Genomic DNA, 22,814 nt, shown 5'->3' on the forward strand with positions numbered 1-22,814 from the left:
AACATTTTATGATTGACCTTCAAGATCAAAGCAAATGTTCCGAGGGGCGCCCAGGGCTGCAAGACCACATTGCTAGAATGTGGCCAGTACATGTTGGCCTCCAGAGACCTCTCTGCCCTCTCCTTTTGCCAAAACAAAATCTTCAGTTTTCACGGTCCTCTCAGACATCAGACTTCCAAAGGAATGTAATTTGAAGGCATTTTTCTTTACTTTCTTTCATTATCTGGAAGGACTCCTCCACAAATTGTTAATAATTATTCCAGCCAAATAATTTAGGAACAGCCATATGACTCAACAGAAGACAGATATTATTCTGAAAACAAAAAATAAATGCTTGGCAGAAACGACCAATGTTAACATTTAAAGCAATTTGTCAAATATCAGTAGTACCATTTGTTCTAGTTGTGGTAAATCATTTTGAAAAGTGAAAGATGTTTTTAAAGGCTCACATTTTCAGAAGAAGTGACATGCAGATTTAAGTTAAACAGTGTTTTGAAAGAAATGAGTGTAAGCTCTTTGGGGGTAAACCTAAATTTAGAAATTAATCTCTGCATCCGCTTTTTGGTTTCCTCTGCTGAGACCAAAAATTTGTTTTGTTCCAGACATAGGCACAATTAAGACAATGGCAGATATATTAGTGATGTTGTTTTGTAGTAGTTCTCATTTGGCCTTAATATTTAATAGTTCTCATATAGCCTTATTTGTTCTCATATAGCCTTACTAATAGCTCTCACACAACCTTGTTTACCTTGCGATTACATCATAGAAATGGCCTAACATAGCATCCCCCAGCTTACAAAGGCATACCTGAATGTTTGTGGGTGGTACAACTTTTACTAACTTTCAAGATACTGCTCTTAAAATATACCTAATAATTAGGAATGATAAAGTTTGGTTGTGACCCAAAACTACTAATATAAATAGCTGGCATTGACTTGATGATTCAAACAAAACCTGGTATAAAAGTTGTTTTTTGTTGTTGTTCTGTTTTACAGACGTTAAAAAATGGCTCAGGGGTTATGCAGGTTCTAGGTTTGGTTCTTGCCTTTGGCAACTACATGAATGGAGGAAATAAGACTCGAGGACAAGCAGATGGCTTTGGATTAGACATTCTTCCAAAACTGAAAGATGTCAAGAGCAGTGTAAGTATTTTGCATGAGTGGACATAAGCAAATTGAGAATTCAATGTTTTGTTTAGTAATAGGTCTGAATGTAAAGCAGTTGCAATAAATATTTCTTTTATGTTCCTAGGCCAAATGTTTCTTTATGTTCTGAGCTAGAAAAAAGTAATGTCCATCAGATATTTGTGATTAATAATGTTTCCTAAAGTGAATAATTTTTATTCCTATGTCTAATTAATAATTACAACTTTTTAATATAAAAACAATATAAAATAACTTTTTATATAGTTTTAATATAAAAACAATAATTTCTTTTACTGTATCTTTCCCATGTCTGCTAATGTTTATCCTTTTGGAATCTGAAGGCTAATTATTGTCTATGAGTTAGACAGTGCATCTCTTGTTTTTTTCTTTGTCATGTCAAGCAATGGAGGCCAATAGGTCCATATTTTGAAAATAACACAAAGATGAGTAAAATGGCTTGTAAATAAAATATAAAAGATGATTCTACTCTGCTGCATATGATTTTCTCCTTGATACTGGTGCGTAGGGGGATGTCTAAGCCCTCTTGCAGATCTAATTATTTTTGGTACTACTTCTACAGTTGTGTTTGTTTGAAATTAATATCTAAGCAATTGTGAGAGTGCCAGGAGAAATATGAGGTTAGAAATGATGGTTAGAGTCACAGAATGAAGTCTGAGATGATAAACTTAAAAAATAAAAGAGTTACATTTCTCTAATAAAAGAATCATCACACAAAAAAGTAGGATAAAGGAAATTCTGGACATGTTTTTGAAATATTAAGTTTAATAATTGGCTTGTAGAAATAAAAATATGGAGGATTGTCCTTCCTAGATAATGAAATAATTTCCTGCATGGGAGAGGGAGAGACTTTTAGGCTGAGGCAGGAAAATGGCATGAACCTGGGAGGCAGGGCTTGCAGTGAGCCGAGTTCGCACCACTGCACTCCAGCCTGGGCGACAGAGCGAGACTCCATCTCAAAAAAAAAAAATATTTGCTGCCAGCCAACAATTTGTTTATTATTTTATATACAGATGATTCTCAATGTAAAATGGAGTTATGGCCTGATAAACCCATTCTAAGTTGAAAATACCATAAGTGAAAAGGCATTCAATACATCTAACCTAGTAAGCATCAAAGCTTAGCCTAGCCTGCCTCAAGCATGCTCAGAATACTTACCTCAGCCTACAGTTGGGCAAATCATCTAACACAAAGCCTATTTTATAATAACGTGCTGAATATCACGTGTAATTTATTGAATACTGTGCTGCAAGTGAAAAACAGAATGGTTGTATGGGTACTTAAAGCACAGTTTCTACTGAATGTGTATCACTTTTGTACCATTGTAAAGTCAAAAAATTGTAAGATGAACCATTGTAAGTCAGAGTCTGTGTGTGTGTGTGTGTGTGTGGTCAAATTAATACAGATATTCATTCAACATTCTTTCATTGAGCATCTATGGAACGTGGACACTGCTTTTCCAAACCTGAATAACTCGTAGTCCTTCCCTGGTACACCCACAGCATATGATGTTTTTATTTTTATAATTGTTTGTTCAAATGCTCATGTGTATGATACACATTTTCATAGAAGTCTGTACTATAGAGAGCTGATAAATTACATTTGTTTAAAAAAAAAATGCTTAAGCCGAGTGCAATAGCGTGAGCCCATAATCCCAGCTACTTGGGAGGACTTTTCAAGGCCAACCTGGGCTATACAGTGAGACCCCTTCTCAGAAAAGAAAAGTCCTTTTCTTAACCTATGGTGATTCTTGAATACTCAGCAACTGCTTGTTGGAGTGAAACAACTGTTGCAAATAATACTGAAATACATAGCATCAATATCATGTTTAAATTATAGAAATGAACTGGAAATAGATTCTAGTGATCATATACAAATAAGAGATTATTTGTGGGACTTTTTTGGTATCAGTTTATATATCATATTCAATCCTCTATTAGATTAAATGCCATTAATTTAGATAATCAAGGGGTAATCTAAAATAAAAATTTTAATATGTAATCAAGAAATAAGTTTTTTAAATAGTTTCACTTGTACTCAGAAGAGCTACGCAATGTCTTCCTGAATTGGTTCTTTCTCTGTAAAACAAATGTAACTATACTTATTCCTTAGTACTGTTTATAGACCTCCATGGACAGAGCTGTCACTTTGATCACTTAGAATTTTCTCTCAGCACGCCTAGTTTTGTTAATTGATTCAGGTGCTGCCAACTGTTTCATTGAATTACAAGTTGGGAGAGAGAAAGGAACTCAAGTTGCTTAAATCATTTTACAAGCAAATCCTGTCTAATGAGGGATGTCTTTAATAACTATATTACTGACTCATGTCAAATTTGATTATAAAGAGGTTTTACTCTTTTTACAAATATAGAAAAAATCGTGGTTATATTAAACATTCCAGAGAATGTAGTTTGTATCATAGGGTTTGTTTTTAAAGTAAAATATATACTTGAGCTCTCAAATTCAGATTATCTACTACTACTTTGGAACAATACACAAAAAAGTTAAATAAAAATTAATGCCCCTAAATAAACCAGAAAGGAGGTGAGAAGGTATTTTTGAAGTGTGTAAGATATGAAACAATTTTACCTTTTTTTAAATAGAACTACCCACATTGTCTTATTTATAAACACATGAGTATTAATTTGTCAAATCTCAATTGCTGACATAACAAGTTATAATATTGGAATTGTTAAAAGCTCCCCTTTACTTAAAATTATACTTAGCTTTTTTATTTCCCTAATCTATATGCTAATGAGCCTCAATCAAAGTTACTGTTGGAGTGGTACCTATTTGTTCAGCTATATATCAATGCTAGCAATGTTTAATTATTTCCTTTAAGATAGTAGTTTTAAAACATAAAAAAATTATCAAACAAAACAATAAAAACACAAAGTAATAAAATATACAAGACATGAGCTAAATTTCTAATTGAGGGGGGTAACAATTGGAAAGTATTTACAGTTTAGACTTTGCCCCTAAATAGCTGTGCTAAGATTGGACAACTGGGGAGAAAAATCTTTTAAGCCATCAAACTCCTTAGACACAATGGCCAAGACCATTCAGAATGTAAATTTTCACATTTCATTCCAAATGTTCTCATGTATATACATGAATTTACTAGAATATTTTTTGGTAACACTTGATATTTATTTAGTTAAAAAATATATTGTCACTGACTTTGGTCTTTCTGCCTAGGACAATAGCAGAAGCCTTTTGTCATATATTGTTTCATATTATCTCCGAAATTTTGATGAGGTAAGACAATTTTTACATCTAGTCATATTCCATTATTCTTTATTTGTTGGATGATTTGGCAGTACTTTTTGTTGTTGTTTTTGTTTTGGAGATAACTGCTATTGTTCTTTTTTATATTGATAACCAATTTCTTTGAATATAATGGGGTTTTTTGTTCATTAGGATGCTGGAAAGGAACAGTGCCTCTTTCCACTGCCAGAACCCCAGGACCTTTTCCAGGCCTCACAAATGAAGTTTGAAGATTTTCAGAAAGATCTCAGAAAACTGAAGAAAGATTTGAAAGGTAACTTAAAATCCTGAACTCATGTTTTCTGTTTATGCTTTTTTAATGAGAGAAGGCAGACTTTTCAATGTTTTTAAAGAGAAGTAATCTTTTTTATCTTTATAGAACTAAGTTTGTGTGCGTGTGGCAAAAGAACAATTTTGCCTGTGTTCTTTGGTTATTTAAAACGTTATGTGTGTCAAAAATTTGGTTATTAAGTAATATCTTGATTATTTCAGTTAACAATCTGTTTTGTCAGGAATAAGTTTACATTTTGTTTTCATTTTATAACCAAGAACATTTGGGTATTGGTTGTGTCATGGTTGGATACAAATTATGTCATTGTTATAATAGAAGATAAATAGTCCCTCCCCATTTTCCCTTGGTGTACTTGCCCAAGATTTCCTGGCTTATGAACTTTCCTGGGAACAAAATATCTTCTACTTAAAAACCACATGCAAGTATATTGTTTTATTACCAATCAAGCTTTATATAAATTTATTTTGAAGAATAATAGGCTGAAATTTTTCAAATTTCTAAATTAAAAGTAGCATTTACAAAAAAGCAAATAGTTTGCAGATTTTTTTATTTTGTAAATAAAATTCCTGCTACCCCCTTTTCTTGATATTCTTATTGAGTTGTGAACACCTCAGCTATCTGTTTCAGCTTCTTCCTTGCTGTATTACATAGAGATAAGGAGTAAATACATTTACCTGAGCTTTTCATTTGATATACGAGAAGAAAAGGCCTGGTTACTATACGAGAAGAAAAGGCTCTGTCCAGAAACCAAAAAACATAGAACTTTTTAAGAGACTCCCAATTTTGAGATATGTTTATCTAAAGATACTGATCTGTAATCAAATTCATAGACTTGTTATATTCTAGTCACAGATGTTTTAAAATGGATTTCAGTGAGCATAGGGACATTATGTAGTATGCTTATAGTTCTTATATATTCAACAACATTTGTTATGGACCTGGCTCCTATCAGACATTTGCTAGGTGCTGTGGATCCACAAAGGTTACAGTCATCGCTGTTGAAGAGGGCTGAAATTCTGTCACCTAGACGTACCCTGTTGGAGGCTTACAAGTTATTGGTGCTCATTGGCTGAGGCCAAGAAAGACTGCCTTGACTTGCTCTGTTTTTTGTACAATAATAATAAATAAAACTATATTGCATTTGTATAATATTATGGTACTGTGCATTTTGAGCTAAGAATGAATTCTTAAAGCAACAGGAAAAAAACACTCATGCTACAGTATTATACTTCAGCCTGAAGACAGGCATCTTGGTTTGCTTATGAAATTTACACACACTATGAGGTGGTGCTAGAGGCATTTCTAGGGCATCTGGAAAATACTTCCCACTTCAATCAATAGTTCAGTCTCGTGAAGTAGGATTTCATAGTTTACAGGTGATTTGATAAAGGAGAGGAATGGGTGACGCTATTATCGGGATATCAGGATTTATGTTTGCTTTCTGGAGTTGCATCACTTTGGAATGTTATCCCACTTTCTTAAGATAAATACACAACTTCTTACTATAGGCATTAAATATACATGTAACTATGAAAATGACAAGTTCTCGCAAGACTTGGAGCTAAAAAGAAAGACCTACCTAACACCAGATAGTGGGCTTGAAAAGGACAAGCAGCCAGCCGGGCACAGTGGCTCACACTTGTAATCCCAGCACTTTGGGAGGCCGAGGCAGGCGGATCACTTGAGGTTGGCAGTTCTTGACCAGCCTGACCAATATGAAGAAAACCCATCTCTACTAAAAATACAAAGTAGCTGGGCGTGGTGGCACATGCCTGTAATCCCAGTTACTTGGGAGGCTGAGGCAGGAGAATCACTTGAACCCAGGAGGCGGAGGTTGCAGTGAGCCGAGATCGCACCATTGTACTTCAGCCTGGGCAACAAGAGCGAAACTCCATCTCAAAAAAAAAAAAAAAAGAAAGAAAGAAAAAGAAAAGAAAGAAAGAAAGAAAAAGACAAGCAGCCAGTGCCTCTGAATACTATTTTAACATCTGCATTTGCCAACTCCAAGTGCTAGGTGCCTACATTTGGTAGCACAGAAGATGAGATACTGAAGGAGCATCTTAGCAATTTTGGAGTACCTCAGAGTTTAAAGAGAGGATTTTAACCCTGAAAGTTTACACTTTATATCAGGGAAAGATGAACTTATCTTTCAGATATCATCAGACCTATGCCCTTGGTCAACAACGATCACATTTGCCTGGCACAGTATTTGCCTCAGTGTGAACACAGCTTGTTACAATTTGATAGAATTGTTGAAATGGGGAGTCTCATGACCAGATGAATGTAGAAACTGCTAAGTTAAAGTTAAAAGAACTTCATGGTATCCTCCAAAAAAAAACCCAAAAAATAGGGGGGGTTGCAATTGTCCCATTCATTACAGAGCACTTTTTTCACAGAATCTCTGGTGTGTTCTGTAGTCACTGAAACGTATTTTGAGAAATGCAAGGCTGGGGTACTGTGTTAGTAACAGAAGAATGGCATTTACCTTTGAGGAGCTTACAGGGAAGGTTGGAGAAATGATACTATAGTTGATGAAATAATGTAATTATATATTACTCTTCTTAAAAAATGGAATCAGCTTGAAGAGCTATTTACAAAGCTGTCCAACTCTGAGGATTAAAAACTGACAAATCATAATTTACCTCATTTTTTTCTTTTGCTTTTCTAAAATGTGGGGTTTTCCATGAAAAACAAGATGTTTTATGACACAAGGAAGGAAATCTTACAGACTGAAATATAAATTCAGTTACTGGGAAATAAAGATATATCCAAATGTAGAATTTCATATCAACAACGCATGAAATCTGCCTCATGTCCTTTTTAGGAATGAGAGGGATATAAATAGATATGTACGTCCGTCTGACTAAATGGGAGTCAAATGGAAAATTATTGGATTATGTTATTTTAGGAACAATTACTTTGAAATAATGTCTACTTTGATCAAAGTAGCCTATTAAAAATGATTCTTTTTCTTTTTCTTTTCTTTCTTTTTTTTTTTTTTTTTTTTTTTTGACAGCCTTGCTCTGTTGCCCAGGCTGGAGTGCAGTGGCACAATCTCGGCTCACTGCAACCTCCGCCTCCCCACCTCCCGGGTTCAAGCAATTCTTTTGCCTCAGCCTCCCAAGTAGCTGGGATTACAGGCACATGCCACCACTTCCAGCTAATTTTTTGTATTTCTAGTAGAGACAGGGTTTTGTCTTGTTGGCCAGGCTGGTCTCGAACTCCTGACAAAAATGATTCCTTCTACATGATCAAGTGAGGGTGTGCATTTAAGAGGATTCATATAGCCACATTTTGTTCCCCAAAGGCAAGTTGTTATAAAAAGGTTTAGAAAATAAGATAATATATATAAAGCATTTCTCTCAATACCTTTCATACAATAAATATCCAATAAATCTTGGCCATTCATAATAAGGTAAACATAGAATAAGCAGTGTGATTAGTTTGATAAAGACAGATAAGCAATAATCATAGTAGCTCATCTACTGGCTCTGGCACTTCTGTTTCTGCTTAGAGACTTGGTTTTTATTTCTAAGGAAAGGCTGAAAAATAATGTGTTATGGCTCAGACATTTTAATGAGACAACTGAATCTCATTTTAGCATTTTATAATAACATCCACTGTGTTTAGTTTCTCTGCTCACTCCCAAGATTTCCATATTTCCTCAGGATGCCTCCCTGGCTTTCTTAGCTCAGTGACTTGTAGTTCGTTAAGCAACCTGATCTGCTTTTGATCTCTTCTGGCTGTCAGCAGCTTTCCTTGATGTAGTCATGCCAAATGATGACTCTGTTCCAGTGCATTTCTTGAATAGGAATTGTAGCATTTGCCACATGACTTAAATCAACTCAACATGCACAGAGCATTGAGTAATTAAGTTACCGGAACTGGACGAGAATCCTCTCATGCAAGTTCTTCTCTGTATCCTCTTTCTTTCTGTTCTTCCTCCCTGCACTCACACACACGCTCTCTCTCTTTTCAATATCTGAGTTGAAAACAAGTTTAAAATTCATTAACTATACCTTCAAGGGGAAGCAATGTCCATGTCCAGAGATTTATAGGAAAACCCAGTTCTCAAATTTGTTTATATTTTGTCTTTGGCTTACAGCTACTACTTTGTAACTATGACATGTAAATTGTTCATTTCTGATATTTCCTTTTTTCCCCTTATGTTTGAGGAGAGGAAACAAATAAGCTTTTTTAAAACTAACATTTTACAGTAGTCCTCCCTGCCCATCCAATTCTTTACTTTCCTTGGTTTCAGTTACCCATAGTCAACCTTGATCCAAAAATATTAAGTGGAAAATTTCAGAAATAAATAATTCATATATTTTGCATTGGGCACTGTTCTGAGTGGTATGATGAACTCTCCCGCCCTCTACCTTCATCCCGGCACGTGGATCCTCGCTTAGTTCAGCGTATTCTTGCCGTATATACTACCCACGTGTTCATCACTTACGACAGTGGTCCCCAAGCTTTTTGGCAATAGGGACCAGTTTCATAGAAGACAGTTTTTCCATGGACAAGCCAGGGAGATGGTTTCAGGATGATTCAAGCACATTGCATTTATTGTGCACTTTACATCTATTATAATTACATTGTAATATATAATGGAGTAATTATGCAACTCACCATAATGTAGAATCAGTGGAAGCCCTAAACTTCTTTTTCTGCAGCTAGATGGTCCCATCTGGGGGTGATGGGAGGCAGTGACAGATCATCAGACATTAGATTCTCCTAAGGAGCATACAACCTAGATCCTGCACATGCGCAGTTCACAGTAGGGTTCTGGCTTCTATGAGAGTCTAACGCTGCCGCTGATCTGACAGGAGGCAGAGCTCAGGCGGTAACGCTTGTGATGAGGAGCGGCTGTAAATACAGATGAAATTTTGCTTGCTCGCTGGCCACTCACCTCCTGCTGGGTCGCCCGGCTCCTAACAGGCCACAGACCAGTACCCGTCTGTGGCCTAGGGGTTGAGGACCCCTGACTTAGGAGCCATCTTGGTTATCAGATCAACAGATCACAAAAAGGGTGAGTATAGTATGATAAAATGTTTTGAGACAGAGAGACCACATGCATGGAACTTTTAGAGTATATTGTTATAATTGTTCTATAATTACTATTTTTAATCTCTTACTGTGCCTAGTTTATAAATTAAGCTATAGCATAAGTATGTATGTATAGGAAAAAGCATAGTATATATAGGTTTCAGTACCATCTGCTGCTCCAAGCATCCACTGGGGATCTTGGAAGGTATTCTCCATGGATAAGGCAACACTACTGTTTTATGATTTTTTTAATTAAAAAAATTATTGAGGTAAAATATAAAATGTACCATCTTTACCATTTTTAAGTTATATTTTAATATTAATATCTATTTAGCATAGGAACTTTAGACTACCTCAAAAAATGTAGAGAAGAAAACATTTGTATTTCTATAGTTCAATGATAAATACTTCTTATATTTTGTTCTGTTTATATCTGGTAGGTGTTTATTGCATGTGCATACATATATGAATTATTCTATTGGGATCATGATGCACATAAGTTTTGCAATTTTTGTTCACTCATTTTCTGGTTTATACTAGGATAATTTAATTTTAGTTATTTACATATATTCTATTAGTATTTTCTTTCTGGTTGTCTATTTGATAAATTTTTAAATATTCTCTTCCTAACATCTCCAATAACATTTAAGAAAATGTACACAGTATTCCTGTTAATTTACTGGGTAATCCTAAATGTTAACATATTTTGTAAACTATACAGTTTTATAACTTGCTATAAATTTATGTAGTGTATTTATTCTTCTAAATAAGATGAATGTTTTAGAACATTCTAATTAGCAATTGAACTCCTTCTACTTTCTTTTCAATTTTTTTCCAGACTTTGGGTACTGTCATTTTTCTTAAAAACATTACTGCTGTTTAATAATTATTAGGTAATAACATTTATGAATATATTTAAATAATTACTGTGCTATCATTGTTGCATCTCATACTCCCGCCCCTCTCGAGCTTCACATTTGGTGTTCTTTCAGTGCGAGTGGGTGGGTGTTAAACTTGGTCCAGGCCAGGCGCGGTAACTCACGCCTGTAATCCCAGCACTTTGGGAGGCCAAGGCGGGTGGATTGCTTGAGGTCAGGGGTTCAAGACCAGCCTGACCAACATGGTGAAACCCCATCTCTACTAAAAATACAAAAAGGAGCCGGATATGGTGGTGGGTGCCTGTAATGCCAGCTACCTGGGAGGCTGAGGCAGGAGAACTGCTTGAACCTGGAAGGCAGAGGTTACAGTGAGTGGAGATCGTACCACTGCACTTCAGCCTGGGCAACAGAGCAAGACTCCATCTCAAACTGAAAAAAATTGTTCCCCCTTGTTTTGGAATGATAGTTTCACCAGAAATAGAGTTCTAGACTGACTTACTTTTCATTAGTATTTTGAAGATATTTTTGTTTTCTTCTGGCACCTCTTATTACTGATAGATGTGTTTTCAATAATTTTCATTCTTTTGTACATAAGCTGTCTTCTCTCTGATGACTTATATAATTTTCTTATTGTCTTTATTCATTTTGGCTTTCCTTGGATATATGTGGTATGAATATATTCTTTCCAATGTTTTTGTATTGCTCTGTACTTAGAGCTTCCTGTTAAAATACTGATGGCTTCCTTAATGTGTAGAAAAATTTCTCAGCCACTGTCTGCCCAATTTCTTCACTTTTCTCTTTTTTCCTGAAACTCCTTTTAGATGTACATTGGTCTAATCCCTTTTAGCCCCTTGATCTAATCCCCATGTCTCCTAACATCTCTTTCATGTGTTTAAAATCACCTTCCACCTTTTGCTATTATCTTCCTGCATTCCTCATCATTATCTTCTAGTTCATTCATTCTCTCTTGACTCCGTTAATTCTAATGTTTATGTTATCAATGCAGTTACTTTAAATCATAATGATTCTTGTTTCCAAGATTTCTAATACGTTTTTATCATATTCATTTTGCCTCTAATTTCCTATTCTTGTTTTGGATATTTATCTTCCTTTTATCTCATTGATATTTGTAAAAATATATTAAAGTCCTTTTCAGCTTTTGTTTCATCTGAAATGAATTCATCTTTCACTTAGTGATTTTTGTAAGTTGTCCTTCAGAGTCACTAGTTTCCTATGTGGTGTTAGAATGACGATTTTTATAAAGGTGTCAAGTTCACAATTGCAGATTGAACTGTTCATTCTATTCTTTACCCCCTTCTCACTACTGCACTTGACTAGTCTTTTAAAAAAAAAAAAAAGTCAGGAAATTATGGTCTATGGGCTAAGCCTGTCCTCTTTTGTAAATAAAATTCAGTTGGAACACAGCCACGGCCAATCATATACATATTAGCTATGACTGTGTTTGTGTTACAACTGCAGAGTTGAAGAATTGTGATAGAGACCTATCAGTGAATGTGTCCCTCCCTGACTCCCTTCTCCTGACCCCCAAAATCGTTCACTATCTTTTGATGTTTTTTTCAATTGCTTTAACTTGGCCTGCCTGTGGTACCCAAGTCACAACCAAAGCTTCTAGCAGCAGCACAGAGCTCCTGCCCTGTGGACATATTAGGTTTATTGTAGACCCAGTCTCCACACTAGTGAATGACCTGACTGGGGTCTGGGCTGGGAAGCTCTGGCTACTTACTCTTGCTGCCCCGGGCATAGAGTTGCATGTGGGCTACAGCCCTAGGAAGCTGTGAATTGTAGGTGTTTTCATCCTCCTTGCATGAGTTGGGGAGACCAGTTACCACTCTGGGTTTCCAGTAGAGAGACTGGTTCCTTTCCCTCCTATCTATTCTGTCCCATCCACAGTCCCCACATAAGCCAAGATCTTTACTTACTCCTCCACAATCACAGTTCGGTGACTTCTACTTCTGCCCTGTTTATTAACTTGGGCTCCTCTACTATTTCTGGTCCAAGGAGATATTTACATTTTTTAAAAGCATACTATGTCTGCTTAGTTTCCTCTTCATATGTTACCATTCACTGCTCTGTGTTTTCAACAGAGGGAAAGCTCAGGCTATAAATTCATTGTAAGTTCTGTTTGACTGGACTTCTGTATTCACCTTTATATCTTCCATTTTTCCTCACTGAAAATTATAGCAGAAACATTTTTCCATAGTATTTAATATACTTCAAAAACTGCTCAGGATGGTTTCATAATTCGTCTCATGAATGTGCTGTAATTTAGTGAGTAATTTGATTCTTGTAGGAAATTAGGCTCCTCCCAGTTTTCACTACTCTTAAGTACATCATGTTGGACATTCTTATTCGTAAGTACGTCATGTTGGACATTCTTATTCGTAAGTACGTCATGTTGGACATTCTTATTCGTAAGTACGTCATGTTGGACATTCTTATTCGTAAGTACGTCATGTTGGACATTCTTATTCGTAAGTACGTCATGTTGGACATTCTTATTCGTAAGTACGTCATGTTGGACATTCTTATTCGTAAGTACGTCATGTTGGACATTCTTATTCGTAAGTACGCCATGTTGGACATTCTTATTCGTAAGTACGTCATGTTGGACATTCTTATTCATAGCCCTTTTAAAAGCTGTATCTCTGGTTGTTTCTTTAATATAGATTCAGATTTATAATTACTGGATCAAAGGCAATGAACATTTTCTCAAGTTCTCAATATTATCAAATGTTATAAAAATGCTTTCTAGAAGGAAAACTGGTTAATTTTAATGGGTGAGTTGTTTCTTAAAGTAAAACAGAATAATAAAATGTATGAAATTTAGATTAGTATAGAATCTTAGAGACATTATGATCTCATACCTTAATCATGTAACAAATGTTTATTAAATTAGCAGAAAATAAAAAGTAGATTCTTTCCTCATAGCTCATAGACTAAAAAGAGGACCGTTGATGATATGCATAACCACTATGCAGTATACAATTTTTTTCATTATATAGACACACAGAAGTAGTAGTTGATAGGTATACTTGGAAAATTATATTTGAATTGGACTTAGAAAGATCTGTCAAATTCTCCCAAGAGGAAAAAAAAATAGAATTTCAAGAATGGTAAAGAGCATGAGCAAAGTCACCCATCCTGTAACCATTTGGACTTTGATTATTTACTGGTCCCTGATCCCAGAAGTCTCTCAATTTATATCAGGTATATATCTAACAGATATAAAATATTCATACCTGAGATGGGACTCATTGCAGCAGAATTCACAACCAGGGTGAAGATTGTGCACATAGGTGGTTTGAAAAAGCCTCCCAGCCGGTAATTCTGATATGCCTTTCAAAGTAACTTGCTATGACTACTCTGTATCACTATTTTACATGCATTAGCTCATCTAATCCCTACGCCATAGAGAGGATCATTAATCCTCTCTTTAGTGATTGGGTAACTGCAAGTTAGAGATAGTAAATACCCTACAAAAGGTCACATAGTGCAACCTGAGGCTGGATCTGGGCCTGAGGAAGCTGATCCAGAGCTCACCCTTTTAGCTCAACACAAACACCGCTTCCTTTTGGGGTTCACTGCACAGAACCCTTCAGGGAAGGTTGAGAAGACAAACATACAAATACAATTGCACTGAAGTATAGTAACAACCGTGAGAAAGTAGGAGCAGGGGGCAGAGGGGGAGTGAGCCTAATTCTATCTAATTGGTTAGAACAGGCTTGAGTTAGGTAGTACCATGAGAATTGAGTCATGAAGTATAAATACTTTACCAGATGAAAAAATTTATAGAAGGAAATTTGAATAGATGGGCCACCAAGTTCAGTGAGATGAAATTAATGCATCTTCGAATTTTGAGCAATCTGACATGATTCAAATACTGGCTGAGTAAAGAGAAGTGGAAAGCAATAAAGACATAGATGTAGGTAGTGGGCAGATCAATCCCACATAGACAGGCAGGAAGATTCTGAGTGGACAAGGGGTGTGTGTTTGATGGAGGGGGGTGATGTTGGAAAGGAAATGAAGGAGGAGACAGAGAGGCATTTCAGGCAGAGGAAATGTCCCAGTGCCCCAGCATTCTTAGAACACAGTGACCATGAGATGATAGAAAATGTTTTCTGATTATAGAAGCTCTACAAATTTGTATACTTTATAAAAAAATTTTCATTTTACTCTAAATGCAGTATCCAGCCATTGAAAGATTCTACTGGGGGAAATGGAGTGATATGATTTATGTCTTGAAAGTACTGCTCTGGCAAGAGGAGAATTTGTGAGACCAGTTTGGAAGCAATTGTGATTTTGACAAAGGAGGGAGACAGAGGAGCTGGGAAGAGCTAAACAAATCTTTTTATTTTTAGGGACAGTCAGTGTTCTAGATAGTAACTGTTTAGAATTTTCTGTAATCTATGTAACGTATAAATGCTTCTTAATAAAATTGTGTCATTCCATGATTTCCATCAAGTCAGTGGTATGTAGGTTACTGTGATGTTTTACTGTTTGAGATATTTGCATTTCTTTCTAGAAGATTTGAAAGAAACATTTTCATGTGTGATTTTTTCCAGTTGATAAGCCTCAAGTATTTATCTTTCTCCCCAATCCTTTCTCCACACAACATGCATGTGTACTCAACTTAAATCAACATTTTTCAGTATTCTTTGACTTTTTTAAACTATTAATCTCAAAATATGTATTACTTTTGTGTCTGGAATTGGTTCCTTCCGGTGGGTTCTTGGTCTTGCTGACTTCAAGAATGAAGCCATGGACCCTCGTGGTGAGTGTTACAGTTCTTAAAGATGGTGTGTCCAGAGTTTGTTCGTTCAGATGTTCAAATGTGTCCGGAGCTTCTTCGTTCTGGTGGGTTCGTGGTCTCGCTGACTTCAGGAGTGAAGCCACAGACCTTTGCAGTGATGTTACAGCTCATAAAGGTAGTGCGAACCCAAAGAGTGAGCAGCAGCAGCAAGATTTATCGTGAAGAGTGAAAGAACAAAGCTTCCACAGCGTGGAAGGGGACCCAAGCGGGTTGCTGCTGCTGGCTTGGGTGGCCAGTTTTTTCTCCCTTGTTTGACCCCACCCACCTCCTGCTGATTGGTCCATTTTACATAGTGCTGATTGGTCCATTTTACAGAGTGCTGATTGGTGCGTTTACAATCCTTTAGCTAGACACAGAGCACTGATTGGTGCATTTTTATAGAGTGCTGATTGGCGCGTTTACAGTCCTTTAGCTAGACACAGGATGCTGATTGTGTCATAGTAAGTATAGATTTTGTTATTTCTTGCAAACTGTCTGAGAAGTCCTTTGAGAGTGTGTGGTAGTAGGATAATACATGTTACACTGTTAACTTTTAGCAAACTTTACTTTTGTTGAAAACCTTGTTCTGGGATTTCAATTATTCTTTGCTATTAATAAGACCTCATTCAGCCCATATTAATTTAAAATTGGTATATTTGGCTCCTTCCTGATACTGTAAGTACTTTAAGGCTTGGCTGAGTGCAAACAACTCGCAGGTTTGAGCAGATCAATTATTAGGCTATTTTCCTAACTCTGCTTCTACAAGAGTTTCCTTATCACTTACTGAATAACCATTGTGGCTTTTTCCCTTAATCGCCCAGGAGGAACCATTTATTGTCCTGTCCTGAAGGAGTTCCTCCTAGATCTGGTCAAACCTTTGTATGGTAATTAATTAAGATTTAGATCCCCTGATAGGAAACCTCCTGGGTTAAGGATTTTTGATAGGAAGGCTAGGGTTGTCAGTGGCCTCAGTGCTTTCGGGCTACGCCCTTGTTTACACTGACAACAAGGTGGTATTGGAGTGTTAAAGGGTCATGGAGAAGACCTTCAATTATCAATTATAGGTTTTTAATTTACCCTGGCTTTTAAAGGAATAGGGTATACTGTTTTTTCTTTACTACTTCCATCTCTCTTTCTTTCTCTTTGACTTCTTTTTTGTCTCTCTCTTTCTGACTCCCTCTTTGTCTCTGTCTCTTCCTCTCTTTCTCTCTCTCCCTCTCTGACTTACTGTCTCTTTCTCTCTTTCCTTTCTGCTGGTCTTTCCCTGCCTCTGCTAGCAACTTATGCTGCTGTTCTCCCCTCTCCTTCCCCTTTTTGATGGCTTCAGCGGCGTAAGACTGCCACCTCCTTAGGTTTTTGCACTGCTTGCAATAACTCCATGATTTCCTTGTGGTATTTAATGGGATTTCCCCCAGAGGTTGGGAACTCCCTTTCCATATTGCAGCATGGGCATGTAGGATTAGATAAGCATACTTACTATCTGTAGCAAAGTCTCCCAATTACAACTGAGGAGGTCTTACTGACTTCAGGAATGAAGCCACAGACCCTCGTGGTGAGTGTTACAGGCTGTCCCAGGATTCCTCGGATGGTAACAGATCATGAGAACAGTCGTCCAGGACAGGAGATTAACACTGAGAAAGCTACGCCAGTGTCCAGGAGGAAGTCAGTTTCCTGGCCCTAATGGTTAAACGTACCCGGGGCTTAGTGAGGGTGATGACATGAACTGACACTTGCCCTAGGCACCTTCAGTCCTGTTGTTGGATCATCTGGTTGGGGGCTTCTGGCCCAGAGAACCTTTGTCCTCTGGGGCAGTGCACCTTCCAGTGATTGCCTCGGCATAGTGGACATGGGCAAGGGGGCAGTTTGCTTCTTGTTGGACGATCTTTTTTAAGGTGTCCTTGTAAACCACACTGGTAACAAACCCTACCGGGTGATTGGCCTGCTCCATTTTCTGTCCTCTCTGAACCACCAAAGTTTGTTTGTCTGAGGGCCATGACTAAGGCTGTGGCCTTTCTCTGATCTTGCTTTTCCTTTTGACCTGTTCCTCTTGGTACCTATTATAGAACACCAAGGTTGCTAGGTTTAATAATGCCTCCAGATTTTTTTCAGGGTCCAGGGCTCACTTTTGGAGCTTTCTCCTGATATCTGTGGCTGACTGGGAAATAAACTTAGCTTTTAGGATCAATTGACCCTCGAGTGATTCAGATGACAGGGGAGTGTATTTTCTTAAGGCTTCCCTTAGCCGCTTGAGGAAGGCAGAAGGATTTTCTTCCTTTCCCTGAGTTATGGTGGACATCACTGAATAATTCATGGGCTTTTTCCTAATTCTCCTTAGTCCTTCTAGAACACGGGTCAACAGATGTTTGCAACTCCAGTCCCCATGATCTGAGTCGAGGTCCCAGTGGGGACCCATACTGGGGATGGCTTGCTGACTGATAGGGAATTTGTCCCTTTCTTCAGCTGTCATTCTATCATTTACTTGAGTAAGACACCAGGTATCTCCAAACTCTCTGGCTGCAACTAAAGCCACATTCTTTTCATTAAAGGCCAGGATTTGATCTAACAATAGCATGACATCTCTCCAAGTGAGATCGAAGGTTTGCTCTAGACCCTGTAGGACATCTGTGTACCTATCAGGATCATCTGAAAACTTCCCCACGTCTGCCTCTATCTGCTTTAAATCAGAGAGGGAGAAGGGGACAGGTACCCAGTTTGGGCCAAATTCCCCTCCCACTACAGCTTGAAGGGGACATAACCGATAGCCTGGGGCTTTCTGTGGTCCTTTGGAGATTTCTTTCCTTGTTTCCTCCTGGGTAGGAGAGATTAGAGGAGGCTTATCATTAATAGGAAGGGGAGCTATAGGGAGGCTAGGATATGGAGGTAAGCTGAGAGGTCCTTCTGTGGGATGTAAATTGCAAACTTTGCATAGTTGTGGATTCTCTTTCAATGAAAAGAAAGCTTGGACATAAGGTATTTCATTCCATTTGCCTTCCCTCTCACAGAAAAGGTCAAGCTGCAGGATAGTGTTGTAATTTATACTTCCCTCAAGTGGTCATTTTTCCCCATCAGAGAGAGTACTGGGGCCAAGCCGTAGTGCAGAAAAAAATGAATCGCCTCTTTTTCAGGGTTTGCTGGTCAAATTGGTCCCAATGGCTTAGGATGCATTTCAAGGGTGAGCCTGTTGATACCCGTGTTTCCCATCTGAAGGACAAAACCGCCCACGGTTTTGGTTTCTTTGTTTCTCCCCCTGCCCAAGAACCTGCAAAGGTCCCTGGACCCTGCTGATCAGAATAGTTGCACTCACCAACGCAGCAGCAGAAACACCTCTTGCCCAAGAATCTGCAACAGTCCCTGGACCCTGCTGATCGGAATAGTTGTGCTCACTGACACAGCAGCAGAAACACTAGTTTTCCTCCTAGACCACAGGGAGGAATGAAGAAGGTCAGATTTAGTGGTCCTTACCAACTCATTCTCGAAAACCTGCACCCTTGCCTGTACTCCCAGACCACGAAGAGAACCAAGAAAAATTGGATTTAGTGGCCCTTAGGGATGCATTCTTGAAAATGTGTTAGAGTCCTAAGTATTCCCCTGATAGTATTGGGACTTTGCCCCTGTCCTAAAAGATGCTATGCCTCAAAAATGAAGTGGAGGGCCATACCCTGAGGGAGGGAAGGGATCTCCAGGATTGGAAGAGTGACGCCTTTTGTCCTCACTTGAATAGAAAGGATATCATTTCTGAGGCTCCCCATATCCTAGCATGAGGATTAGCTTTTGTCAGGCCTGCTAGTCTGAGGAGGGATCCTAAAATTCCAGATAGTGACCCCCGCCCCCATGATGGGGCTTTGGGCAAAAATTATGTCTTTCTGATTGGTGAGCCCGGGAGCCTAAAGAAGGTAACAGAGTCCTGAAGTTTATACTAGAAATCATTCTTATAGGAGACACTAGAAAAGCACCAGAGACAGGGAGTGGTTTTTAGAAGCAGGACTAGCCTCGGAGAAGAGAGGCAAGAGGAAGTTTGTCTGACAGGTATTAGGACCCAGGAGGCAAGGGTCAGGATAGATAGGCTATATGGGCGAGTTTCACTTGGGCGACGTAACTTTGAGAGTTCCACTTATGGCCGCAGGGTCAACCAACTTGTTGTCGAGATCCCGGAGCTAAATGGCTTTCCTCCCTGTCAACCTCGGCTCAGCCCAGAAGTACAGGAAAGACGGAAGCTGGTTCCAGGCAAACCAACACTAGAGAGCCTTTTCCCAGAAAGCCTGACACCCATGTCTGTAGTCCGGCGGCCACGCTAGTCGCTTTTAACTAGCTGACAGGTGCCCAGTATTTAGCCCTGAATTCTAAGGAAAAATAGGACAGAATAGCAAGTGAAAGGGGTCCGATGGTACTCACTGCTTGGCAATAGTCGATAGTCCCTTTGTGGTTGCCAAAATATGTCTGGAATTGGTTCCTTCCAGTGGGTTCTTGGTCTCGCTGACTTCAAGAATGAAGCCGCAGACCCTCGTGGTGAGCGTTACAGTTCTTAAAGATGGTGTGTCCAGAGTTTGTTCCTTCAGATGTTCAGATGTGTCTGGAGCTTGTTCAGATGTGTCTGGAGCTTCTTCCTTCCAGTGGGTTCATGGTCTCGCTGACTTCAGGAGTGAAGCCGCAGACCTTTGCAGTGAGTGTTACAGCTCTTAAAGGTGGCACGTCCAGAGTTGTTTGTTCCTCCCGGTGGGTTCGTGGTCTCGCTGACTTCAGGAGTAAAGCCGCAGACCTTCGTAGTGAATGTGGCAGCTCATAAAGGTAGTGCAAACTCAAAGAGTGAGCAGCAGCAAGATTTATCGTGAAGAACGAAAGAACAGATCTTCCACAGCTTGAAGGGGGCCCGAGCGGATTGCTGCTGCTGGCTTGGTGGCCAGCTTTTATTCCCTTATTTGGCCCCACCCACGTCCTGCTGATTGGTCCATTTTACATAGTGCTGATTGGTCCATTTTCCAGAATGCTGATTGGTCCATTTTACAGAGTGCTGATTGGTGCATTTACAATCCTTTAGGTAGACACAGAGCACTGATTGGTGCATTTTTACAGAGTGCTGATTGGTGCATTTCCAATCCTTTAGCTAGACACAGAGCGTTGATTGGTGTATTTACAATCCTCTAACTAGACAGAAAAGTTCTCCAAGTCCCCCACTCAAGCCAGGAAATCCAGCTGGCTTCACTTCTCACTTTCAGTGGTGACTTTGCCATCAGAAAGGAGAATTAATGAGAAGAAAATGTTTCAACTCATTCAAGTCATTAGTCATTGAATTCTAAGATTTGATGCCATTTATATATATTAGAAAAAGCATAACAAAATTGTATTTTCGCCTTTTTACTGATTGCCTGGTGTTCTGACCCAGCTGCCTGGTGAGAACCACAGCTAATTAAAGATGATTACTTCCCTGTCATTTTGAGTTAAGGTATATTTTATTTTACAAATTTTCTGTGATTGTGTTACAGTGTGTACTTTGCAAAATGTTTGCTTTTAGAGCAATAGCCAACTTAGTTTAATGCAAAGCCATAAGATTCTGTTTCAGGGACCTGGTATAAACAAATTACCACATGAATGCATGGTCTACACATATGTGGTACAAGTTTACCATGAGATTATAGTCATTTACAACAGTTTTCATGAGAATGTTTCATTCTCCATAACTGAGTCATTTCTTTTTCCATTTTTAATTGGCAAACTTCTACTCATTCTTCTAAATGATTCAGCTAAAATGAATATACTTAGCGAAAATAATTCCTCTTCAGTAAAGCTGTCTGATGAACTTGCCCTACAGGAGAACCTTAACAAAGATTCACTGATAGCCGCATAAACAGTGATTTGCAGAAGTGCCTGACAACATATTAAATATGAGAGTGTAAATGTCAATAACTTTTCAAATCATACTGAGAATTTCATCTTGGTCGGTATCACTGGTGATTGTTATTCTTTTCAAAAATGTTAAAAGTCAGAGAATGTGAAATATTGGCAAAGATGTAGATTGGTGAGAACGCTTTTACACTGGTGATGGAAATGAAAATTGATTCGATCCCATGAGAAACCATCTGACAATATCTTTTTGGTTGTTGTTGTTTTGTTTTTGAGACAAAGTCTTGCTCTGTCACGCAGCCTGGAGTGCAGTGGCCCGATCTCAGCTCCCTGCAACCTCTGCCTCCTGGTTTGAAGTGATTCTCTTGTCTCAGCCTCCCAAGTAGCTGGAATTACAGGCATGCACCACCATGACCGGCTAATTTTTGTATTTTTAGTAGAGACAGGGTTTTGCTGTGTTGGCCAGGCTGTACTTGAACTCCTGGCCTCAAGTGATCCACCCGCCTCGGCCTCCCAAAGTGCTGGGATTTCAGGCGTGAACCACCACACCTGGCCATGGGAATATCTTATTAAGTCAAAGATGTCTATACTCTGACCCAGCACTTGGCCCCTAGATATATACTTCAGTGCACAGGTGACCAGGTGAAATACATAATGGCATTCATATTGATAGCAGCAGCACCAAAACCCTCAAATATTTTTCAACAAAATAATAGCTGAGTGAATTATGGTATCTTCTTTCAAAGGACATCTGTTGAACTGTGGAACTAATTGAACTGTATTTGCCTGCATTAAAAATGGATAAATCTTATTAACACAAGCTTGAGAAAGAGCAAGTTGTGGGAAAAATAGGAACAGTGTGATTTCCATTAAAGGTCAAATATATAGACAAGTACAGTAGTCTCCCCTTATCTGTGGGGAATAAGACCCCCAGTGAATGGCTCAAGCCGCGGATGGTACCAAACTCTATATGCACTATGTTTTTCTTATACGTACATACCTAATTATACTTAATAATTAGGCCAGGATAAAACTTAATTTATAAATTAAGTTCAGTAAGAGATTGATAACAATTACTACTAATAAAAAGAATTATAACAATATACTGTAATAAAAGTTATACAAACGTTGTATACAAATGTTATTTGTATACAAAAGTTACATAAATGTGGTGTCTCTCTCGCTCCCTCTTAAAATGCTATAATATTTCTAGATTGTGCTTAACCGTTGGTAACTGAAACCACAGGAAGCAAACCCATGGATAAGGGAGGGCAACTTCACTTGTTTAGGGATAGCAGGGGGATGAGAAACACAAAATTAAAGGTTGTAGTTACCTCTGGGCCTGAGACAGGGACAGAGAGGAACACACTGAATTTTTCCAAAGCATTGGCTATGTTCTGCCTTTTAAACTGGAAATGTAGTAGGTGAATGTTCATTTAGTCTTTACATGTTACACACATGTTATGTATGCTCTGCAGTACATCTTCAATCATTGTATTTAAGAGGAAAGAAAAATAGGTA

General features: G+C 38.2%; 1 protein-coding gene across 2 annotated transcripts in view; it reads left to right on the top strand.

The window, feature by feature from the left end:
• Positions 1-22,814, top strand: part of FMN2 (formin 2) — a 415,306-nt gene that overhangs the window by 255,461 nt on the left and 137,031 nt on the right. For both annotated transcript variants that reach the window (XM_030936062.1, XM_030936061.1), the window contains 3 exons: positions 996-1,142; positions 4,361-4,420; positions 4,583-4,703. In XM_030936062.1, coding sequence (XP_030791922.1) covers positions 996-1,142; positions 4,361-4,420; positions 4,583-4,703 — 328 coding nt within the window. The remainder of the gene's footprint in view (positions 1-995; positions 1,143-4,360; positions 4,421-4,582; positions 4,704-22,814) is intronic.

The sequence above is a fragment of the Rhinopithecus roxellana genome, chromosome 8 (assembly GCF_007565055.1).
Source record: "Rhinopithecus roxellana isolate Shanxi Qingling chromosome 8, ASM756505v1, whole genome shotgun sequence".
Lineage (NCBI taxonomy): Eukaryota > Metazoa > Chordata > Mammalia > Primates > Cercopithecidae > Rhinopithecus > Rhinopithecus roxellana.